A 20914-nucleotide genomic window follows, 5' to 3' on the forward strand; every position below is an offset into this window, starting at 1 on the left:
TCAATGCCGGTTCCGGCCCTTTGACACTGTGCTGGTGGCAAAGACGGGCCACAGCAGTTCCGGGATGAATCCCCCGGCTCAGGAGCAGCCTAGAGCTGGTTCCCATGGCCCTGCGCTGCCCCACCTCACAGCATGTAGCGCAGGGGTGTCTGGGGACTGCAAGGGTGATGACCAGAGTGCTCTGTGCTCAGGGGATTTGGCCTTCCCCACCAGCAGCTGGAGGGCTCTGCTGTAAGTTAGAGCATCCCAGAATCCAGGAGGCATAAAGCTACATCTGTCCTGCTCCTCTTTGGTGAGACACAGCCCAGAATCTGGCCCTCCCAGCTTGTCTCTCCCCTCCCTTCATCTGAGCCCAGCCACTGGCTCGTTATGCTCATTAATTTGCTAATCAAGGCTCCTGGGTTCCTGTAGCCCTCACACAATGCCAGCCCTGAGCGGGTAATGAAAGCCCTGGATGGGCCTTTTCAGTTCTGCCTCCGGCCCCAGCTGCTAATCTCGCAGGCAAGGCTCTGGGCCACCGGACAAGGTGATTGAAAAATTCCTTGAGGGGCTGTGGTGAGTATGAGAGCAGCTGTCCCAGCTGGCCTGGGACCAGGTAAAGGACAGGGGAGGTTCTTGAACAGCTGGGACAGGATGGGGGAGATGTGACTCGTGTCCTTGAAAGCGCTCAGGGCCCCGGGAGCTACTCGGGCCTTGGAGGAGCGCTGCTGGCAGTCCACATGCACAAGTGATGGGCAGGTGCCAGGGGAGCCTTCCCAAGGGGGGCGCCTGAGTTAAATGCAATCCAGGGCAGAGTGGGGGAAGGGTGGGCTGTCACAGAGCTTCTGGAACTTTCCTACCAATTGGGGGCACCTGATCAGCTGATCTCTTCAATCATGCTGCTTTATTCCACTAGCAGGTTCTCTTTAGCCACTCCATCCCGATCCCACTGGAAGGCAGCTGTCTAGCGGTGAGAGCAAGGGATTGGAAGCCAGGACTCCAGGGTTCGATTCTTGCCGCTTTGTTGCTGTGTGTGACTCTGGGCAAGTCACTTTCTCGCTCTCTGCCTCAGTTTCCCCACCTGTAAAAGGCGATCATAGCACTCACCTCCCTTGCAGGATGAAGTTTAATTCATTCATGGTGTTGAGTTCCTCAGATGCAGGATGCTGTAGGGGGGCAAAGGGCTATTCCCACGATCCAGCTGTGGAGTATGGTCGCTCTTCCTCCAGCTACAATATACTCTGCATTTTGGCAGAACTTGCCCTCTGAGCCTCTCACATGGATTCCGAGGCCTGCTCTATGCTTGAAACTTAGGTCAACGTAGCTCCGGCGCTGGGGTGTGAAAACTCCACGCCCACAAGCACTGTGCTGGGTGGGTCTACAGAAGAATGCATCGAGAAGAGTCCCTATGGGCGCGCCACGCATCTCCAAGAGCCACAGTTCCTGTGCAGAGTGAGTAAGCCCTCCTTCTGTTGACCTAGCGACTCGTGCTCGGAGAGGGGGAGTTCCTACAGGGATGGGGAAACCTCTTCCGGGGCTGGAGTCTGCGTCTACACTACGGCCTCGTAGAAGCACGGCCACAGTGCCATGACGACGCTGCCATACCTCCAGTAGCGTTGACGTGGCCTCACGCATCACTGAATTGAGACCCATGTCCCTTCCCCTTTGGACGCCAGGTCAGGAGAGTATTATTCTTCCTCTACAGATGGGTGACGGAGATTAAAGGCCCCAATGCTCCCCACCCCCACTGCTTTTATGACAAGAGCCAAATCCCCCCAGATATGGCCAGAGGTTAAGGCACAAGTCCAGCCTCATAACGTGCTTCCCCCTCAGCCCCGCAGAAGCCCATCCAGAATGGGATCCAGGCCCCAGATGGGGCCAGGTGCTCCTGGCAATGTGGCCCCCCCATGACTCGCTCAGGGCCTAAAGCAGAGCTGGAATATGTCCCCAGGCCCCTTGCTCCCAGTCTTGTGTCCTGACCATGAGACCCTCTTCCCTTCCAGGAGCCATCAATTTAAGTGGAACCCTTCATTGTGAAAGCCTCTCCTCTAGGAAACTCAGCTCTGCTATGTAAACAAAGCCCGCGGGATGCCCTGGAAGGGGATTTATATCTGCCGGCTCCTGGCCCAGCTATTTCTCATGTTCCTGCTGCCCCCGTACACAGCTCAGAAACGCAAGCAGGAGGCTGGTGGTTTGTGACCCTTTCCTCTGAGCAGCCAGCTCAGAGGGCACCAGGTTCCTTAGTGTGACGCATCCCGGAGCCCCTGGTCCCAGAGGGACGGAGTCTCCGAGTCCCTCTATGGGAAATGACGACAGGCAGGACTGGCTCATGGGACAGAGGTAGCTCAGCCATGACCCCGCTGGGCCATGCAAAGCAAAGGCGCAAAGATGAGAATGAACAGTTGCCTTCCCCGAGGATGCGGGGACATGGAGCGGAACCAGCATTACAAGGGAAAGTCCCCAGGGGCCAGTTTCACTGGGGGGGCGGATTTAGCTGTGGGGCCAGAAACAAGCTGCCAAGTCAGAACAAACTGCATCCAGGGAGCATCTAAACACGCTGGCTCTGACTGTGTGCTTGAGGGCCGGAGGCACAGATCTGAGGCTGAGCGGCCTGTGCACCAGTTGTCTGTCTGCCAGATTCTGGGCTGCAGCCCCAGCAGACCCCAGCCGCTCTCATTTACAGCAACACATCCCAGTAGCGCCCCGGATCCCTGTAGGCCCACCCTGTATGTCTCACCCCAACACAACCCCCTGCACTGGGGCTGGTGAGGGGGGCAGGCAGAAGAGGGCTGCTCACAATGAGCCTATGCTGTGCTGGTACCCTGGGGGAATTTGCATTAATGGTGGCAGATTGAGGCGGGGGCCAGGCACAGAATCTGCTCTAACTGCTCTTTTCAGTATTCGTTTCCGCAGCTGACATAGGGCCCAGCATATCATCTCTGCTCTATGCTTAGCCTGAACCAAACTCCCAGCTCTAGGCCCCAGATCTGTGTTCAGAGCTTCCCCTTGTCTCTGTTCACTGGTTGGGTCTGAAGGCCTAATCCAAAGCCCTGACCCCAGGGAGGTGTGGATCTGAATCCAGATTTCGAGCCCTGATATTTGGACGAATTTGATTTTTGGGTCCGGATTACAAACCCTGACGTTTGGCGAGTTTTCATCTTGGAATTAGGATCAGCCTGTTACGGAGATAGGAAGTTTGGACCCTGTCCCAGAGATGACAGGTTTCAGAGTAGCAGCTGTGTTAGTCTGTAGCTCACGAAAGCTTATGCTCAAATAAATGTTAGTCTCTAAGGTGCCACAAGTCCTCCTTTTCTCTTTGTCCCAGAGATGTTTCACACCGCTAAGCGTGGTCTCCAGTGTTAAGGGTGGATGGGGGATCTGGAGTCCTCTTCTCAGATGTTCTTCAAGTCTTTCCCTTCCTCGGGCGCTGCTGGCAGAGTGCAACAGCTGCATTCCAAACCAACATGCTGTTTGAACTAGGAATGCATTGGTTTGTTTGTTTAGCTAGTTATTTCATGGCATGGGCCGTTATGTAACCAGGTTCCTTGAGAAAACATTTTTATTGCCTTCCAAGTAATTTCCCACTGCGGTCCCTGAGCCATTGAGATCGTTCCCCTGGCTGAATGCTCCGAGGGCCTTATCCAGGGCCTCTCGAAGTCAATACAAAGATTCCTATTGACTTCAGCTTGCGCTGGACCATTGGCTCGTTTGCTGATGTGTGAGACTGAGTTTTCTACACACAATGGGGGAAATGCCCCATGAGAATAAATCAGCCTAGCTTCAATTATGCCAGTTTAAACGAGTTGACCAGCACTGTACCTTCTGCAAAGAATGCTAATAATGCCTAAACAGATTCCATCTGGCGAAGCTTGCGCTATGAGTTATGGATGGAGTTATTCATTTTAAAACGTGGCCTGTGTGTTTTGCTGGTAGCGTGATCAGACGTCCCAATATTAGGGGCGTTGTCTTATATATGCAACTATACCCTCCCATCCCCGAAAAAGAAAAGTGTCCCCATTTTTCACACTTGCATTCTGGTGACCCTATTAGCTGGTTGCATGCAACTGTCTCATAGATGTAACTTTAAAAAGAAGCTGGTCTGGGTTTTGTTAATATTGGATAGGTTAACCCCCGGCCCCCAGCCCTTTTCACAAGACCATGGAGAACTCAATTCATCCTTGAACCTCACCCGATCATTTACACCAGTGCAAAGTGGCGACGTAACACAACCATTCTGATTTGGTGGCATTCAGCATTAACTTGGCATTGGTGCAAATGACAGTGCAAGGTGGTGATGGATCGAGTTGTGAGGCCCAGCTTCTTGGCTGGCATATGTGAAGCCGTGGAACTATCCCGATTTGCATCAGCTGCTCCCAGATCTCCACTGTGTTATTTTTTCATCTTTTGATTACACCTGGGCAAAGTGTTCTGTTCTGGGAGCAGCTGTGTACAGGGGTAAATGACTCCACAATGAACAAGGCAGCGGGGAATCGGGTCCACGTGTCGGCTAGCATGTGACAGTGACCACTGCTTCCAGCGGGGTCCCAGATTTTGATCATTTGAAAGGATGCTTTGCTTTGATGCCTTGCCTGATAGCTAAAGGGAGTGCTCTGCTGCTCATTGGGAGACCAGGGTTTCAGCCTGATTCCCTGGGCTTGGCAGGAATCGCACCAAAGCCACAACATTTCATTTGAACCAGCGCTTCCCACCCTGCGTTATTTACTGGATTGCCACACACAGCCAGAGCTCTTACGTAGTCTGACCTGTGTGCCAGCCCCTCAGTGCCCTTTAACCTGTGGGGAGGGGAGTGAAACAGCTGGGTTTGGGAAAATCCCTGCTCATCAGGGCTGCGTCCAAGGCAGCCTGTGGGAAAATAAATACAGAGTCAATTAAAGAAACCCAACCCCTTTGCTGACCCTTTAAGGCCCATCTTAAGTCTCCTGTGCTCCACTCAAGAACAGGCCTGTGGCTGTGTGTCACTGGGCAATGGCACCTGCCAGAAGGTAGGGGACTCAATTTCTCTCATCCAAAATAGAGTTGGCCTCCATGTTTACTTGACTGCTTGAAGCCAGGCACCCGAGTTTTTCAGAGCTGCAGAGCGCCCACAGCTCTCATTCATTTCAGCGTTAAGTCAGGCCACTCACACTGGTGCCTCAGTATGAAGTTAGGAGATGCAACCACAGTATTAGCCTTTCCCTACATGACTTGTGCAGGACAACCGGACAGGTCAGATCCTTGAGTAGTGTAATTGGGCACTTCTGCATTGACGTCAGTGGGGCTGTGCTGATTTACATCAGCTGAAGATCCTGCCTCAGGGCTTCAGTGGAGATAGCATGAGCTAGTGGTCAAAACAGAGGGGACTGGGACCAAGTTCCCTGGGTTCTATTCCCAGCTGTGCAACTTTTGGGCAAATCACTCCGGCTGTCCAGGCCTTGGGGAGGATAAAATTCACCCACTTTTGCAAAGTCTATCAAGTTCTGAGAATGAACGGCATTATTATGGGCTCAGCTGGGGCCAATTCACCCTCATTCTATGGATTTCCATAGAGCTAGCCTGATTTACGCCAGCTGACGGTCTGGCCCATGTGGTGTAAATGCCAAGTGTTATTAAATACTTTGAGATGACTCTGGAAATGCTAATAAATTAAAAGAGCACAGGTTAGCTACATGGAGAAATTTTATTTTTTAAATCCTTTTATTAAATGCTTTTGCCGTAGTATACCTGAAGAGATTTGATCTGCATTATTGGGATGTACACCGCATTCTGTGTGTGTGTGTGTGTGTGTGTGAGACCCAAACTGCCCTTTGCCAGGAAGTGAGGTCAAGCTCAGCTCCAAAATCTGTGTACCTATGGAGCGTCCCCATTTGCAGGATTTCTTATCCCCCAGTCTTCCTCCAATCCGCATTGAGCACAAACTTAAACAGATGCAGAAGGTTTGGCTATAAAAACACAATGAGTTTTTCCTCTCCTTTGATGCAAGCAGGAATCTGCTGTCCTAGAGAAAGGTTATAGCAGTGGAGAGAGAGAGGGGTCCATGCAAACGGAGCAAATTAGAAGAATGCAGCGCTTTCTGATCTTTGCGTTGGCTACCTGGGCTACCTGCTCTTCAATTGATGCTTTCCAAAGGTAACGTTCTGTATGTTACTAAAGGCCTAAGGGATGGAGTGTGTGTGTGTGTGTTAATCTCTCTTGCATGTTTCTTTTCACTTTGGCTGTAACTGATGACAGAGGCCCAGATCTTCAGCTGGTGTAAATCAATGCAGCTCTGTTGACTTCCATGGAACGATGCTGATTTACACCAGCTGAGGATCTGGCCCTCACTTTTTAAAAGTTCACTCAACGGGTCTGGGCTTGCTTCGCTCTCGGTCCCTTGGGGAGGTTGCATTGGTCAGCAGTGTCTCTATTTTTAAAAATGAAGAGGGGAAGACGAAGGGTTTTAATTTAAGTCTTAGATTAGCTGTGGAACGGGTGAAGCAGAGGCTGTGCTGTCCTCAGCCAGCTGAGCTGGGTTTATTTCTGCTTTGTGTCACCAGAGCAGCCCGAGCATTTACAACTATTTTGGCCCGTTTGCCTACTTAGAGACCCCACCAGCGATTGCCAACCTCTGCCATGTCACTCAGAGAAGGACAGGTAGCGCACAGCAAGGGCTTCCTCTGTTTCTAAATGCATTTCTCCAGGCAGATTCAGATCTCATTTACACTGGTATAAATTCAGAGTAATGCCACTGAGACTAACGGAGTGACTCCAGATTTCCCCAGTGCAAATGAGATGAGGATCCGTCCCACGCAATTTAAGTTAGGCCTTTGAAGGGGATGTGGGAGAAGTTCCTACCCCTGGGTGATGGCTGCAGGGCCAGGACAGAGCATTCTCCACTCCTGGTATCAGTTAATGTAGAGAGTCTCTGGGGCAGAAACTTCACTGGAATGGCAAGTTGGAGGCTTTGTTGCCCCTTAGGAGACGTCTCTTACTGACAAAATAAGAACCTGAGTCAGGTCTCTGAGAACCAAGTAATTTTTTTTGCCTTGTAAACGCTTATTGGGACCTTGCCTCAGGGCCCAACAATGAGGTGAGGGGGGTTATTAGTGAATTGGTCACCCAAGGGTTGGTCCTAGACTGGAACACTGGACCCCATTGCTTCTGAGCTTTGGGAAAGGCGGGACCTGAATTTGGCTGCTTGGGTCCTCCTCTCGTAGAGCAGGTGATATTTTTCGGTTGAATTCTTTTTTTGGCAAAAAATGCAAACTTGGAGTCATGGAAACGCTTCCCACATTTGTGTTGGTTTTTGCCAAATTGTTTATGTTGGGCAGGGGGGAAACTCTGCAAATTCTGAAACAATTGAAAGGTTTTGATTATTTTTTGTTTGAAACCACTTTTCATTTCCAAATTTCTTTCCCTTTTATTTTATAAAATGCTCAAAATCTAAACAAAACATTTTGTTCAACCCGAAACAATATTTCATTCGACTTTTCAACTGGCTAAAATAAAGCTTGAAAATGTTCATTTGTGGGTGGATCTAAAAGGATTTTTGTATTTGATTTTTCAGAATTGCCACTAAAAAAAATCTGTTCTTATCTCAATTCAACACACATTAGAATGTGGGAAGAGGGGCACGGAAATTAAGGGTAACATTTTTCTAAAGCACCAAAGTGACTTAGGAGCTGACATCTCATTTTGAAAAGTGACTTGGGCATTTTTAGGACGCTATGTCTCATTGAAAGTCCGTGAAAATTTTACTCCAGATTGCGGACAGGTAACATTAAGAATGACCGGAGACAGAAAGACAGACAGATGAACATGGAGAAAGAGAGACCCACAGAGAGAGGAAAGGAAAGGCAAAGAGAAGTGGTGTAGATCAGGATGGAAACAAAGAGAGGGAGAATAAACTTTGCTGGAGGAGAACGTGGAAGAATGAGAAATGTTCACAGCAAAAAGAGAAGGCGGAGGGAAGACAGTAAGTGCAGACGCTCAAAGATAATTAGCCAGGTGCTGTATGAGGAGGTTTCCTCTCCAGAATCAGGGCCGTTCTAGAGGAATCCGAAATGCTCTTGACTTGGTGGACTGTTGGTTCGGTCTGATCTGACAAACCCTCTGTACAAAAGAGAAGCTTGTGATTAGCACATGGATGGGGTTTCAGGGGTGAGAGAGACAGGGGACCCAGCAACCAAGGAGCATTGGGAGGGAAAAGAAAAGTGACTTTATAAAGCTATTCGTGGCAACTGATACCCTGTATTGTGATCCTGTCCCATCCCATAGGGGTGCAGCCCACCAGCTGCTGGGACTCCGAAAGGAGCGGCCTCCCCTTGGAGTCACTGCTACACCAATGCTCTGATACAGCTCTCAGGGGTGCAGCATGAGACTGAAGTCCAACAACCCGAGTGACCGCATGAGGGTATGAAAGGTCCAGTGGCATATTCTGCAACTGCAGAGGGGAGGAACCACCGTGCCCTGGCCAAATTCCACCTCCTTAAACTCCCTCTGCAGTGTCCATAGAATATAATAGTCTCCTGCATCCTTGGCCCCGTGAGCATGGGATCTGGCCTCATGCAGTCGTTTTGCTCTACTCAGCTGTGACTGGCCTTAGGCGTGAGCAGCAACCGGTCATCTGGGGATACGTTTCCATAGCTCTGTGCTGATTGTGCCGGCCACCGAGCTGCTTCATCTTCCACTGGGATAAGAGGGGCAGTTTGGGGCAGCCTGTGAGCTCCAGACTCCAGTCAGGCTGGCAGATCTGCCATTCTGAGCCAGGTGTCTGCTGCCACCTAGAGTAACTGAGTTGCATTCGCCAGGCCAGCTGCCGTGGCTTAGCCTAGAGGAACGCCGGGTCTCTCGCCCAGCGTGGCTTTCTACAGGCCCGATTCTGTTCTCAGACCAGTTCTGCAGTGGAGTTGCTTGGCTGACTTCAGTGGAGTCACTCCTGATTTACACCAGCATCAGAGCAGAATCGGGCCCAGATTAAAGAACAGGAACATGGGGATTTTCAAGTGTTTGTGCGTAACGGGTCAGCTCCTCAACTGCTGTCGGCGTAGCCTCCTTTGACTTATATGACCCCAGCTGGGGTCTGGCCCCGTCTTCTCTGAGATGCAGAGGAAATCTGACAAGCTATCCGGCATCTTATCTTGCTGCTCACTCCAGGCACCTTGCAACCGTCACCCTAAGCCCCTGGCATTTTTCCTTCTTCCCCCAATGTATAGGATCCCACTAAAGAAAATGCCCTCAATCCGTCAGAGCTTGCAGGAAATGGGTGTGAAAGTGTCGGATGTCTTCCCTGCCCTGAAGCAGAATAAGTATGCCGGTGTCGCAGGCCCTCGGAACGGGACGGCCCCCACCATCCTCACCAACTACCTGGACGTGAGTTCCCCTATTGCTTCAGGACCCATCCCCAGGTCTCCTTCCGGGCCTACGGGCTTGTCAACACAAGAGTTGTACTGCTTTATCTGTCCTGCTGTCGTTAAAACGGTACAATCCCCATAGCGTGGACGTAGCACTCTCTACTGACAAAGCTATTGCCACGCAGGAAGCCGATAACTTCTGGCCAAGCTATAGTATGTCTTTTAGAATGACATCTGGACTTGATTAAAAGACTTCAAGTGACGGAGAATCTGCCATGTTCCAAAGGTTCGTTACCATTTACACGGAAGCACTGAGGGAAACAGACAGGACCGTGAAATACAGAGACCTCTTCGGGGCAGGAACGATCTTGTGTCACCCTGACACCACTTAAATAAGACTGTGCTGTCGGGAGGCAGCATGGTCTAGTGTTTAGAGCCGGAGTCGGGGCTCATTGTTTCTGCTTCTGACTCGCTGGGTGATGTTGGGCAGGTCTCTTCACCTCTACAGGTACCTCTGAGCCCGGGTCCACAGACTGGGGCTCGCAGGGCTCCCGCTACAGTGCTAAAACCAGCAGTGTAGGCAGCATTCTTAAATTGTGTGTCGGGCCCACCCCCTTCCCTAGGCTTCGGGACTGAGCTGCAAAGTTGACACAGCTCCTTTTAGCAGGGTAGCACAACCCCTGCGAGCCCGAGTCTGTCGGCCTGGGCTCAGAGGCTTGCTGCCATGGGCTGTGTAAACATACCCAGTGCATCTCCATTTACACGCATGTAATACCACCCTGTCTTAGGTGCTTAGACCGTCCCCGTTGCCAATGTATCTGAGTGCTTCACAACACTGAATGAGTTTATCCTCACCCCCCTGTCCCTCCGAGTGGCAGTGGAGTAGTATTTTACGGGGGTGGAGGGGGAGCTGTTCAGAGACACGGGGGCCTAGCCCTGTTTCAGTCTCGGTGATGCCCGGCCTAAGCGATTTAGATGGCTAAAGTCCCATTTTCAAAAGGGACTCAGGCTGTTTGCAAGTCAATGGGACATGGGCTCTGAAGTGCCTACATCGGTTTTGGAAATTGCTCAGGCCTGGCAATGCTCAGCCTAAATCCCTTTAATAATCTGGGCCTAAGTGCCTTGCCCAAGGTCCCCCAGCATGTCTGTGGTGGAGAAGGAGCAGGTCTCCCATTGCCCAAATGGGGATGATGATACCTCACGACCAGGCTTGCAGGGAGTGACTTAAGTATTAAAGCTTGCTAATGGCTTTGAGGCCCTCTGATGGGGCTCTTGTTACGCTTAGGGTGCATCGATGGGAATGCAGGTAATTTTTCCTAAGGATAATGCTCTCTCCAGCACAAATCAGGATTGCCAGGGCTCACATTCAGTTCTAATGCTCCTCCTGTCGTGTATTCTCCAGACCCAGTACTTTGGCGAGATCAGCATTGGCACACCAGCGCAGACCTTCAAAGTGGTCTTTGACACGGGCTCGGCCAACCTTTGGGTGCCTTCCTGCAGATGCTCTCCACTCTACAGCGCCTGCGGTGAGCCCTGGAGCGTCTCATGCCCACTGTCAGGGGCCAGATTCTGGGCTTGTGCAAATCAGGACTGACTCCATTTGAGTCAATGGATTGAGAGCAGAATTAGACCCCACTTCTTGTGGCTCCTGCAATCAGCCTGTATCATTTTCAGTAGGAAGATTGCATAGGACCCGGAGTAGGGAGTATGGAAGAAGCCTATGGTGTAACAAAAGTGCACACTCACACCTCAACGTGCATGTGAAATGATAGGGAAATACTACTTCCAGGTGGGACTGTATGTGTCACGATGCAGAGAAGGGTTCTGGGCTCGGCCACTTGGTGGGAGCATATACGTGGTCATAGCAGGAGAGAGCATGGTTGATGGGAGGAAAGGACTTGAATGACATCTCAGAACAGATCTCAGGGAGTTGGGAATGTGGGAAAACTGCCGGAAACCACAAGCACCTGTGGAGGCAGTCTGAGCTTGTGATGAAGGGAAACGGAGATCTGGGCATCTATTCCCCACTCTGACACTGACCCCCTGTGTGACCTTGGGGAAGTCCCTTCATCCCTCTGAGCCTGATCCAAAGCCCAATGAAGTCAGTTGAAAGACTCCCATTGACTTGGATGGGCTTTGGCTCAGGTTCTTGCTGTAAAAAGGGGATAATTCTCCCCTGCATTGCAGGGAATGGAGGAATTAATTAACCTTCGTGAGGCACTCACATACTATAGCGATGGAAGCAGATAGCACCAGCCTGTCATGCTGATTGGCTTTAACTCCCGCCACCCTCCTTTCTAATGTATCCCCAGTGTCTCACAACCGCTACGACTCTTCCAAATCACGCACGTACCTGGAGAACGGAACGGGCTTTGCTATCCAGTATGGATCAGGAAGCGTGAAAGGCTTCCTCAGCCAGGACGTCGTCATGGTAAGTGCTGGCAAAGCCATGCTAAGGATAAACTCCAAAGCCCATTGAAGTCAATGGAAAGACACCCACTGACTCCACTAAGCTTTGTATCAGGCCATAACCCCCCTCCCCTCCCCCCCCGGTATAGGTCAAATCTTCCACTCAGTGGAGCACCATTGACTTCAATGTAGACATACCCATTGCACCAGCTGGGGATCTGGCCCATTGACTCAGTGGATTTCTGTCACACCTTTCATCTGCAAAGATCCCAAAGCACTTTACAGACTGACAGGATTGCTTCCCCCATCAGTCAAGCCAGCTGTGTGTCCTGGAACATGGACACGCCAGACAACCACGTTCCAAAGCTGGGTAGAGCAAAGTAGACTACAGCACTTTGAGTGCACGGCAGCAGCGTCCACACGGACAGTTAGTGTGCGGCAGGCTACAGAGGGGTCGATTTACACCCCATCTTGCCTCAAGCTAAGTGTTCATGTGGACAAACCCTTCCTTTTCCCTGTAAATGAAAGCAGAGATTCTCCCATAATCACTGGATTCCTGGAGTTTCGTGCTTTAAGAACCATGCCAAGAATGGGAAGGGTCCTGAAAAAATCAAGAGAGCTGGCAACACTGGAATGTCCAAAGCGAAGAGTGTAGCGGGTTTTGTTTAAACTCATGTCACCACAGGCATTGTTAGTTACACAGGGCTAGGAGCCTGTCCAGCTTTCCCCCAAAATACAGGAGAAGCCAGGGTTTTTATGGCTCCACCTGCAGTGATCTGGAGCCTGCTTGAGCACCACCAACTCCCATCAGAGGTCAGTGGGAGTTGTGGGGCTCAGCATGAAAATCAGGCTTTTGAGAGGGATGATCTCCATTCGCTTGCAGTCCCTTGAGCAGCAGGAGTGTTTGGGGTGGATGGGGGGCAGGGCAGCTTCTGCAGTGGTTCATAGTGGCTGTGGACAGGTGTGCACAGATTAGAGCAGCCCCTGTGGCAGCTCTAACCCGCACTGCAGACTGCAGCAGCCCCTGAAAACCCCAGGATCAGGGAGTTTCGCTGCTTATCCCTTGGCCCCTGAGCTGGGCTCTGCACCGGTGCATGGATGAATCAGGATCCTATGTGCTACCAGCCCTCTTGAGTGTTTAAATGAGCAACATGCAGAATACCCGAGTGCACGATATTTGTGCACCAAAGAAAAGAGCACTAGACCCCCTTGTACGCTCCACTGATCTGCACTGTCTCATACTCTCCTCTCCCCAGGTGGCTGATATCCCCATCATCCAAGTTTTTGCTGAAGCCACGGCGCTGCCTGCCTTCCCCTTCATCTTTGCCAGGTTTGATGGGGTGCTGGGCATGGGGTACCCCAGCCAGGCAATCGATGGCATCACCCCAGTGTTTGACCGGATCCTCTCCCAGCAGGTCCTGAAGGAGGATGTGTTCTCCGTCTACTACAGTAGGTGGGTGTTGCTAGGAGCAAGCAGCCCGTACCACAGAGGAACTGGGAGCGCTGCATGAGTCTATTAGTCTTGTATAGTGTGGTGGGGGTCCCCGGGGTTCACTGCTGCAAGAGCAATGAGTATAAAAGTTGTCTGGGTTCAGAATTATGGCCTTGTTTAGCATGGCCTTCACTGTCCAAGAAACAGAAGAGGCGGAAGGTTGGCAGGGTTCGGGTGCAGCCTTGGAACTGAAGAAGAGGGGAGCTTTGGGCCAGGATGGAAGGGCACGGGGCAGAGCTCAGGTGCCCAGGACTGGAATAGTAGGAAGAGGGGCTGTGGACCAAGATTGAGAGGCAGGGCACAGTTGTGTTGGGGACCCATTACTGGAATAACCAGGGTGTTGCAGGTCAGAGTGAAAGGCAGACCTGGTCAAAAATTGTCATTCAAAACATGTTTTGGTGGAAAATGACTTTTTTGTGAAAAAAATAATTTTTCTGTAAGAAATACCCATTTGGGACCCCCCAAAAATGTTCAGGTTCTTGTGAAAAACTGGAAAACCCCCAAACAGAAATTGTTTGGGTTTTCCGCAAGTGAAAATGGGCGGAGGAGAAGTCGGTTTTTCAATGAAACTCCGAAAACTTTTGAGGAAAAATATTGATGGAAATAAAAATGTCTCCATTTCCAGCAACAATGCGTGTGGCATCGACCCCGCTTCCCAGCCAGCTTTAGGGAAAGGCTTTTGGAAGCGTGCCTTGGGGGAAGCCATCTGCACAGTGCCCAGCCCACACTGGTGCTGTCACTTCCTGGCTTTTATGAGCAGTAAAACTAAATTCAAGAGACAAAAAATAATGAGAAACAAATCCAGAAATCAGAATGTGAAGCGAAACCTGTGGATCTCGTGCTCCCTAATAAAGGTGCGACTGTCAGTGATGGACAGAGCCTAATGACTCCTTTCCCAAAGTCCTTGGTCTGCAGTCCTAGGCCAGATCCTCAGCTGGTGTAAATGAGTGTAGCTCAAGGCCAGCTTGCACCAGCTACGGATCTGGCCAGCTGGTATGCAGAGCTCCTGAAGGCAAAATCTCCCTAGGATCCTTGTTTTATTAGATTTCTCTTTCTTTGCAGAGCTTCGAAGTAAGAAGATGATCAAACACAAACCCTCTCAAGGCATCACCACACTAACAATCACCCTTGCACCCCGGTTCTGGGCGGTAAACTCTGCTAGCTCTGCCAGAAACATACCAAAAAATGACTCCCTTTAGCAGCCCAGTACTGGTTAGTATGAGCTCCCTCTGCACTTATTGGGCCACTGACACAAGGTCAATTACACTTGCTGGAACACTCTTCAGCCTCTAAAGCACAGCCTTGCACAAGCAGCCTGGTGGCAGCTTTGCTAGGTGTGAACTTGAGATTCCCAAGAAGCCTCTAAACAGAGCTTTCTGCATGCTGGAGCCACCTCCCAGATGCTAGTCACCATGCCCGCTAACTCCCCTCACTCGATTCATCTAGCACATATGAAATCTGCAAGGCATCATGTCTTGGTCCTTATGGGGTTTCCCCATCCCCTGCCTTTCTGGAGTGGAGACCTAGAGAAGGGACAAGATAGGAAGTTACTCTGTTGTGTTTTATGTCCTAGGAACTCTCTTCTGAAACCCGGAGGGGAAATTATCCTTGGAGGAAGTGATCCAGCCTACTACACCGGGGATTTCCACTACCTGAATGTCAACAAGAACGGCTACTGGCAGATCAGCATGAAGGGGTCAGTAGCAGGGAGCACACCTAGGCCTTACATAGCTCCCTCCCTCCTAGGTGGGGAGGCACGATAGAGTTATCAAGGCTGGAATCAGGCTGGATCACTGGGGTTAACCCCTCTAATGCCTGCAAAAAGTGCTGGGGGACAAGTAACATTGGATCCCAAAGGTTAACAAGAATAGTGCTGAGTCCGTGTGTAGCCCTCCTTGTGTTCAACATGAGAGGATTACCCCACGGTCCAGTCCTGAGAGGTCGGTAAGCCCAGTTCACAGGCAGGGAGACTGAGACACTGGGTGTGACTTGTCCAAGGAGACACAGAGTCATTGGCAACGCAGGGCCAACGCAGGGCAACGCAGGGCCATTCAGCACGCACGTGCACACAAGCTGCCCCGTGCCCTGGGGTTCCTGACCCTGAACTGTGTGTGTTACAGGGTTGGGGCTGGGAGGAATGTGTAGGAGCTAGCAGACTGATGGGGTCAGGGCCCAAGAAGAGCGCTTGGGTCTGTTGGAAGGGTCAGAGCAGATGTACGTCAGCACCTAGCAGAAGGATGTGAAGGGAGGTGGAAGGAAATGGACTGGGAGGGAAAGAGTTGGTGCTGATTGGAGGGGCAAGCAGAGAGAGCGAGGTACCTAGATGAATGTAATTTCTAAGGCTCCAGTTGACCTTGGTATTAAAGGGCAGAGGTGACCGGAGTGCTGTCGGGAGGGAGACGTTAGGGGAAAGTCAGAGCTCTTTCCTTCACTCCCTAGGGTGTCTGTCGGTGCTGAAACGTTGTTCTGCAAAGAAGGTTGTTCGGTGGCCATCGACACGGGGGCTTCTTACATCACCGGCCCAGCAGGCTCCATAGCTGTGCTGATGAAAGCCATCCAGGCAACGGAGCTGGCAGAAGGAGGGGTGAGCAAACCCACCCTTCGCTCCTGTCCATCTGCTCGCTGGTTGGCATGTGACCAAGCAGCCAGCTTCATTAGGTCCCGACCTGGGAACTAGGGCAGGTGCTAGGGATGATGGGGATGAGGTTACAATTGATTCCCAGGGGGGAGTGCTCAGCCTGCACTCCCTTGGCTGTGACAGGGCCCCTGTTCTTCCAGACCATGGGGTAGCACTGGCCATTCCCACTGGCAGAGACAGGTCATCTCATCCTCTCCCAGCGGTGCAGGAGCAGATGGAGTGTGTTGATGACTTCTCCTTTATGAAGCCAGGGGTCAAAGACTCCATGTGCGTTAAGGCTGGCCAGGGGTGGATAAGGAGAGAGATTCCTTTTGGGAGCATAGTCACAACCCCAGGCAGAGGGAGGCAGAACAGGATCCCTGGCCCCCAGGTTTTTACTGTCTTGTTAACGCGCTCTTGATCTCCTTCCAGCTTGTTCTGTGTGGTTGCACCTCTTTGGGAGACCGAGTGAGGTAGTCCAAGAAGCCCAAATGAGCAGTGAGGTGGGAGGGGGGTGATATGGGATGCCCCCACACTGGTCAGTCTCTGTTGCTAGCATGGGTCTGCTTTATCAAATGAGTTGCAACAGCCTCTAGCTGAGGCTACTTGTGCCTACAGTAGATTCTTTGCTGGACCATCCTTCTCTGAACCCCAGGAGACCACCTCTATAGGACCTAATCGCCTTCTCCTTCCTTCCTCTGCTCCAGTATATTGTTGACTGTGACAAAGTCCACCTGCTGCCCGATATCTCCTTCCACCTTGGCGGGAAGGTCTACGCACTCAGTGGCTTGGCCTACGTCCTCCAGGTGAGACGCCTGTCCTGTTATTCCTGGCGGTGGGGGTGGAGAAGGCAACTGCTGCTCCTGACAAGGGATTTCTAGGTGATACCCACTAAAGAACATGTGTGATTGTGTTAAGGGCAGAGAAGGGTTTAGTAAGAGATCACTGCAGGCAGTTCCCCAGTTGTGTTCTTTATCTGGTTCAGAGCTGTTATTTTGAATTTCATCAGCCGTGGACTCCAGACTTATGCCCTGTATATTGTTCCCATAACACACCTAGGAATAAAGATAAGCCTAAACCGGAACTAGTTTTTTCAAAGCTCACGAAGTTTGTGGAGATGTCTGGATAAACTAGGACCTGACTCCAAACCCCACCCCCTGCTTTTACAAAACACAAACCCTCCTTGGGTAATTTCTCATGTTCACAGCAAAATCTCAGAGTGAAGCAGGAGAATCTGGTGTGCGGGGCAGGACCTGAGGTGGGGAGCAGAAATCTGGAGCAGGCCTGGCTGGAAAGCATAAACTGAAGTGTGGACCAGATTCCTGGGAGAGTTGTGGAGCTAAGTAGCAACCGGGAGGAGGCAGTCACCTGGGGCATTTCAGGATCTAGGGAAACAAATTCCAATCCAGGGCAGGATTCTCTCCCCCGGCGTCTCTCTCCTCATGAGCTGGGTCTCTTTCCTTTCATAGCAATCCCAATATGGAGAGGACATCTGCACTGTGGCATTCGCAGGTCTGGACATCCCTCCTCCAACCGGCCCCCTCTGGATTCTGGGAGCCAGCTTCATCGGGCAATACTACACTGAATTCGACCGGCGGAGCAACCGGATCGGCTTCGCCACCTCCCTCTGACAGCAGGAGTGGGGGAGAGGGGTGGGGGGAAGAGGAGAGAGGGTATCGGTTTGGAGAAGAAACACAAGACTGCCAAGGAGAAGCATTTTAAACTGTGAAAGAAAATAGCTTAGCGGAGTAGTTCCTTAAAGGCACAGAAAACACATCCTGTCTATATTTAAGTAAAACCCCCTTATTAGTCCACTTTGAAAATCAATGCTACACTTCAGTGATAAGCCTCAGAATTAACCCTCTTTGCTCCAGGACTCCTCCACTCCACTGTCCCCATCACGCAGGCACTGATCTCCTCTTCCCCAGGGACTGGGTCTCATCACTTCAACTTTTATTTTTCCAATCTGTTTTGAGCCTCTTTTTGCCACAGCTGGACTTACTGCTACTTTCCTACCCTATGAGTCAGCTGAGAGAGACGCTTTCCCATAGGCCCGAATTTTCTATGGGTGTAATACGGTATATTTGGGTGAATTTGACCTCTACCTAGGTGCCTAAATGAGAGCTGAGAACTTTAGAAGATCTGGCCCTAATTGGGCGTACTAAGTGCTTGGAAACTGGGCCCTGAGCTCTTCTGAAAAATTAGGACCTTATTGGCACAGTGATAAGAATGTTTTGGAAAGGTGACCTACCAAAAAAAGTCTATTTTTAATATAAAACCGAGGTGGTGTTTTTAAGGGGGATATTTCCTCCCGTCCCCCGCCCCAGGTTGTTTATTTACATTAGCATTTCAGATTTTCTCTCCCCTGACAGACCATATGGATGACTGGCGAACAGGTAGGAATATGACATCAGACTCTAGGAAAGTGAAACCTGATGGATCCATAGTTTTGTTTCTTTGTTGTTGTTTTTTAAGGCCAGAAGAGACCTTTGTGATCTGACCTCCTGCATAACACAGGCCAGAGAATTTCCCAGAAATTCCTCCCTCGAGCCCATATCTGAGAATTTGAGCAGAGAATATGTTTTTAGAAGGAGACATCCAAAATTAATTGGGAGGCTATGTGATTTTTTTTCATTCCAGATGCCTCAGAATGCATTTTTGTTGCTCTTGCTCCTTTTTGTTCATGCCTAGTGCAGATGTTTGAGAGAGAAGCTCTTTTTGTTCATGAGGAGGACGGAGCAGCAAACCCTTAAGGCAGAAAGATGCTCAGATGGTCGTGAAGGGACCACATCTTGATAGAGACACCTCTCTCTTCCACAGTCTCCCCTTCCATTTGCCGTCACGTAGCAGCCCTGTGGCGATTGCTGAGATGGAAGAGCGATAACCGGAAAGGCTTAAATAGATTTTTAGCTGGCTGCTGATGCAATTTAGCAGGAGAAATGAGGCGGAGGAGCTGGGCACCATAAATCAGCCAGCTCTCCATAAACCACCAGCAAGTCTCCACAGCAGTTCGTCTATCCCAGTTTGAGAACCTTTGAAGTAAGGGCTGGGAAAGCACCCATCCCAGAACCCCTCTGACAAAACCCGATAGAACCAGACTCTGCATTCCTGAAATGTTCCCTTGAAAATATCAAGCGAACGAAAAAAAGCCTTTAAAAGAAAAATCTTTCAAGCTTCCTTTTTCCAACCTAAAAAAAGGGCAAAAGCTCATTTTATTCCCCCTTAGTGGGTCACCTTTAGTGTGCTGATGCTTAACGGCACTGCCAGGATTAAAGGGAAGAGCTCTGTGAAATACTCCCTTGAAGCTGCACCTCTCAGATTGGTGCCTGGCTCTCTGGAAGTGCTTGCAGGGATCCAAAAAGTTGGAACCTTAAAACCCAGCAGGCCCTGGAAATCAGGTGGAAGGTTGGAGGCCTCTATTCCCCCCGTGCCGGCACTGGACAGTCGGTTCCAGGAAGGTGCCCTGAATCCTTACAACCTTTTCAGACTTTAAAGTGGGCTTCCGTTCTGAAAAGTGACCGTGTAAAAAGTGGTTCCTTCCTACTCAACCAATCAGCTCCCTGGGTTTGACTGACCCTCCCCCCTGCAACACACTGCTATTCTGATCTGGTGTAAATGACTGCCCAAGGTGCGGGGCAATGGTGAATTCCTTTCCCCCCCACCCCCGCTGCCCCATTGCACATGCAGTTGGATCTTGTCTTGCAGATCCTATTAGACCTGCAAAGCTAGTGCTGCTGCAGGAGAGGGAGCCGAACTGTCCTCTGGCTTACGCATCGCTGACAGCAACGTTAATCTGCCCTCCGTTACACCACCACCTGTGCAACTCCATTGCTGAGGAGGAGGAGGATACAGAGGGATAGTTCAGGGCAGAATTTTATTTGGCACTAGCCAGGGTTTCATAATTCATGAGCCAAATGGAACCAGCTTGCTTTTCAGATCCCAGGGTGAGCGCAGGTAGCTTTCAGTTAAGGGAGCAAGGGGCAAGGTCAACTCCTCTACCTCCAGTGGAGTTGGACGGAGTATAAATGGGGGTACAACAAACCTTTTTTAAAAATCTTTTAAACTGAGTGTATTTGATCTGGAAATCCAAATCTGCACAACAGACCTGGATCTCCAGAGTGTCATTTGTAGAAATTTTTCTCAGAGCAGGGGCACACTTTAAGGTAACAGTCTTAAGTTAAAAGTATTAACAGTCAACTTACTAGTGGACAGAACACTGGGGATGCTACCAGGTTGCCGATGGCTGCCTGCCAGGAACAGCTGAGTGTTTTGTCAAACTTTTCCACGCTGTTTGTTTGTTTTTGAGTGGTAGAAAAACAATTCATGTGTAGTTTAATGATATATTTATAGCTTGTGTTAATCCTGCCTACTCCATGACCTTTTGTATTAAACAAAGGCTCAAAGCAACAAGGACTCTGAACTGATGTTGTTTGTTATTGCAGATGCAAGAGAAAGCAAACGGATTTAAGAGCATAACAAGTGTTTCTTTATCCGGGTTTACCATAACAGACACAACGTGTATGTCGATACTGCAGCTGGGAGATGGCACAGGCTAGCTGCTGGAGTCAAAGCCTGCCCAACTCTCTGTCTGAGTTCAGGTGGCTAGCTCGTAATGCCACCTGTGAGCCACTAGCCACTCTGCGATTTTTGGCATGTTAGCTTGAGTGAAGCTACCATGAGTCTGTCCACCTGAGCTGGGAGGTGGACAGACTCATGGTAGCTTCTCCTTCTCTTTACTCCTAGCTGCAGTGTAGACAGACCCTCAGTGTATGTACAATATAAGAAAAGGCAACTGCAAAATACTCCATCAGTGAATCTAAACACACTACGGATACTTAGTATATGTGGCCAAAATCCAAATCATTAAAAAGTTAGTCCTGTTGAAATGAAAACAATGTATTCCTTCTTGAGTGCTCGTGCCTACATAACTGCATTTTGTGTGTGCGTTTCCAGAGTTTGACTGAAAATACGTGGCCATGAAGAGTGCGGGGCTGCGGAGAGTGGGGAGCGAGATTTGCTTTGCTTTGGACTGTATTCATATTTTCAACCTCTCACAACCCCTCAGGCTGGTTTTTGTTACACCCCCGG

General features: G+C 50.4%; 1 protein-coding gene across 1 annotated transcript in view; it reads left to right on the forward strand.

Moving 5' to 3' along the window:
• The window catches only part of LOC140901198 (renin-like), a 40967-nt gene extending 20298 nt beyond the window's left edge, over positions 1 to 20669 (forward strand). Inside the window, exons 7-15 of the mRNA XM_073319603.1 lie at positions 5963 to 6105; positions 9171 to 9327; positions 10711 to 10834; positions 11621 to 11739; positions 12974 to 13170; positions 14783 to 14905; positions 15649 to 15793; positions 16534 to 16632; positions 17296 to 20669. Coding sequence (XP_073175704.1) covers positions 5963 to 6105; positions 9171 to 9327; positions 10711 to 10834; positions 11621 to 11739; positions 12974 to 13170; positions 14783 to 14905; positions 15649 to 15793; positions 16534 to 16632; positions 17296 to 17457 — 1269 coding nt within the window. The 3' untranslated portion in view covers positions 17458 to 20669. The remainder of the gene's footprint in view (positions 1 to 5962; positions 6106 to 9170; positions 9328 to 10710; positions 10835 to 11620; positions 11740 to 12973; positions 13171 to 14782; positions 14906 to 15648; positions 15794 to 16533; positions 16633 to 17295) is intronic.
• Positions 20670 to 20914: the final 245 nt, after the last annotated feature.

This window comes from Lepidochelys kempii, chromosome 21 (genome assembly GCF_965140265.1).
Source record: "Lepidochelys kempii isolate rLepKem1 chromosome 21, rLepKem1.hap2, whole genome shotgun sequence".
Lineage (NCBI taxonomy): Eukaryota > Metazoa > Chordata > Testudines > Cheloniidae > Lepidochelys > Lepidochelys kempii.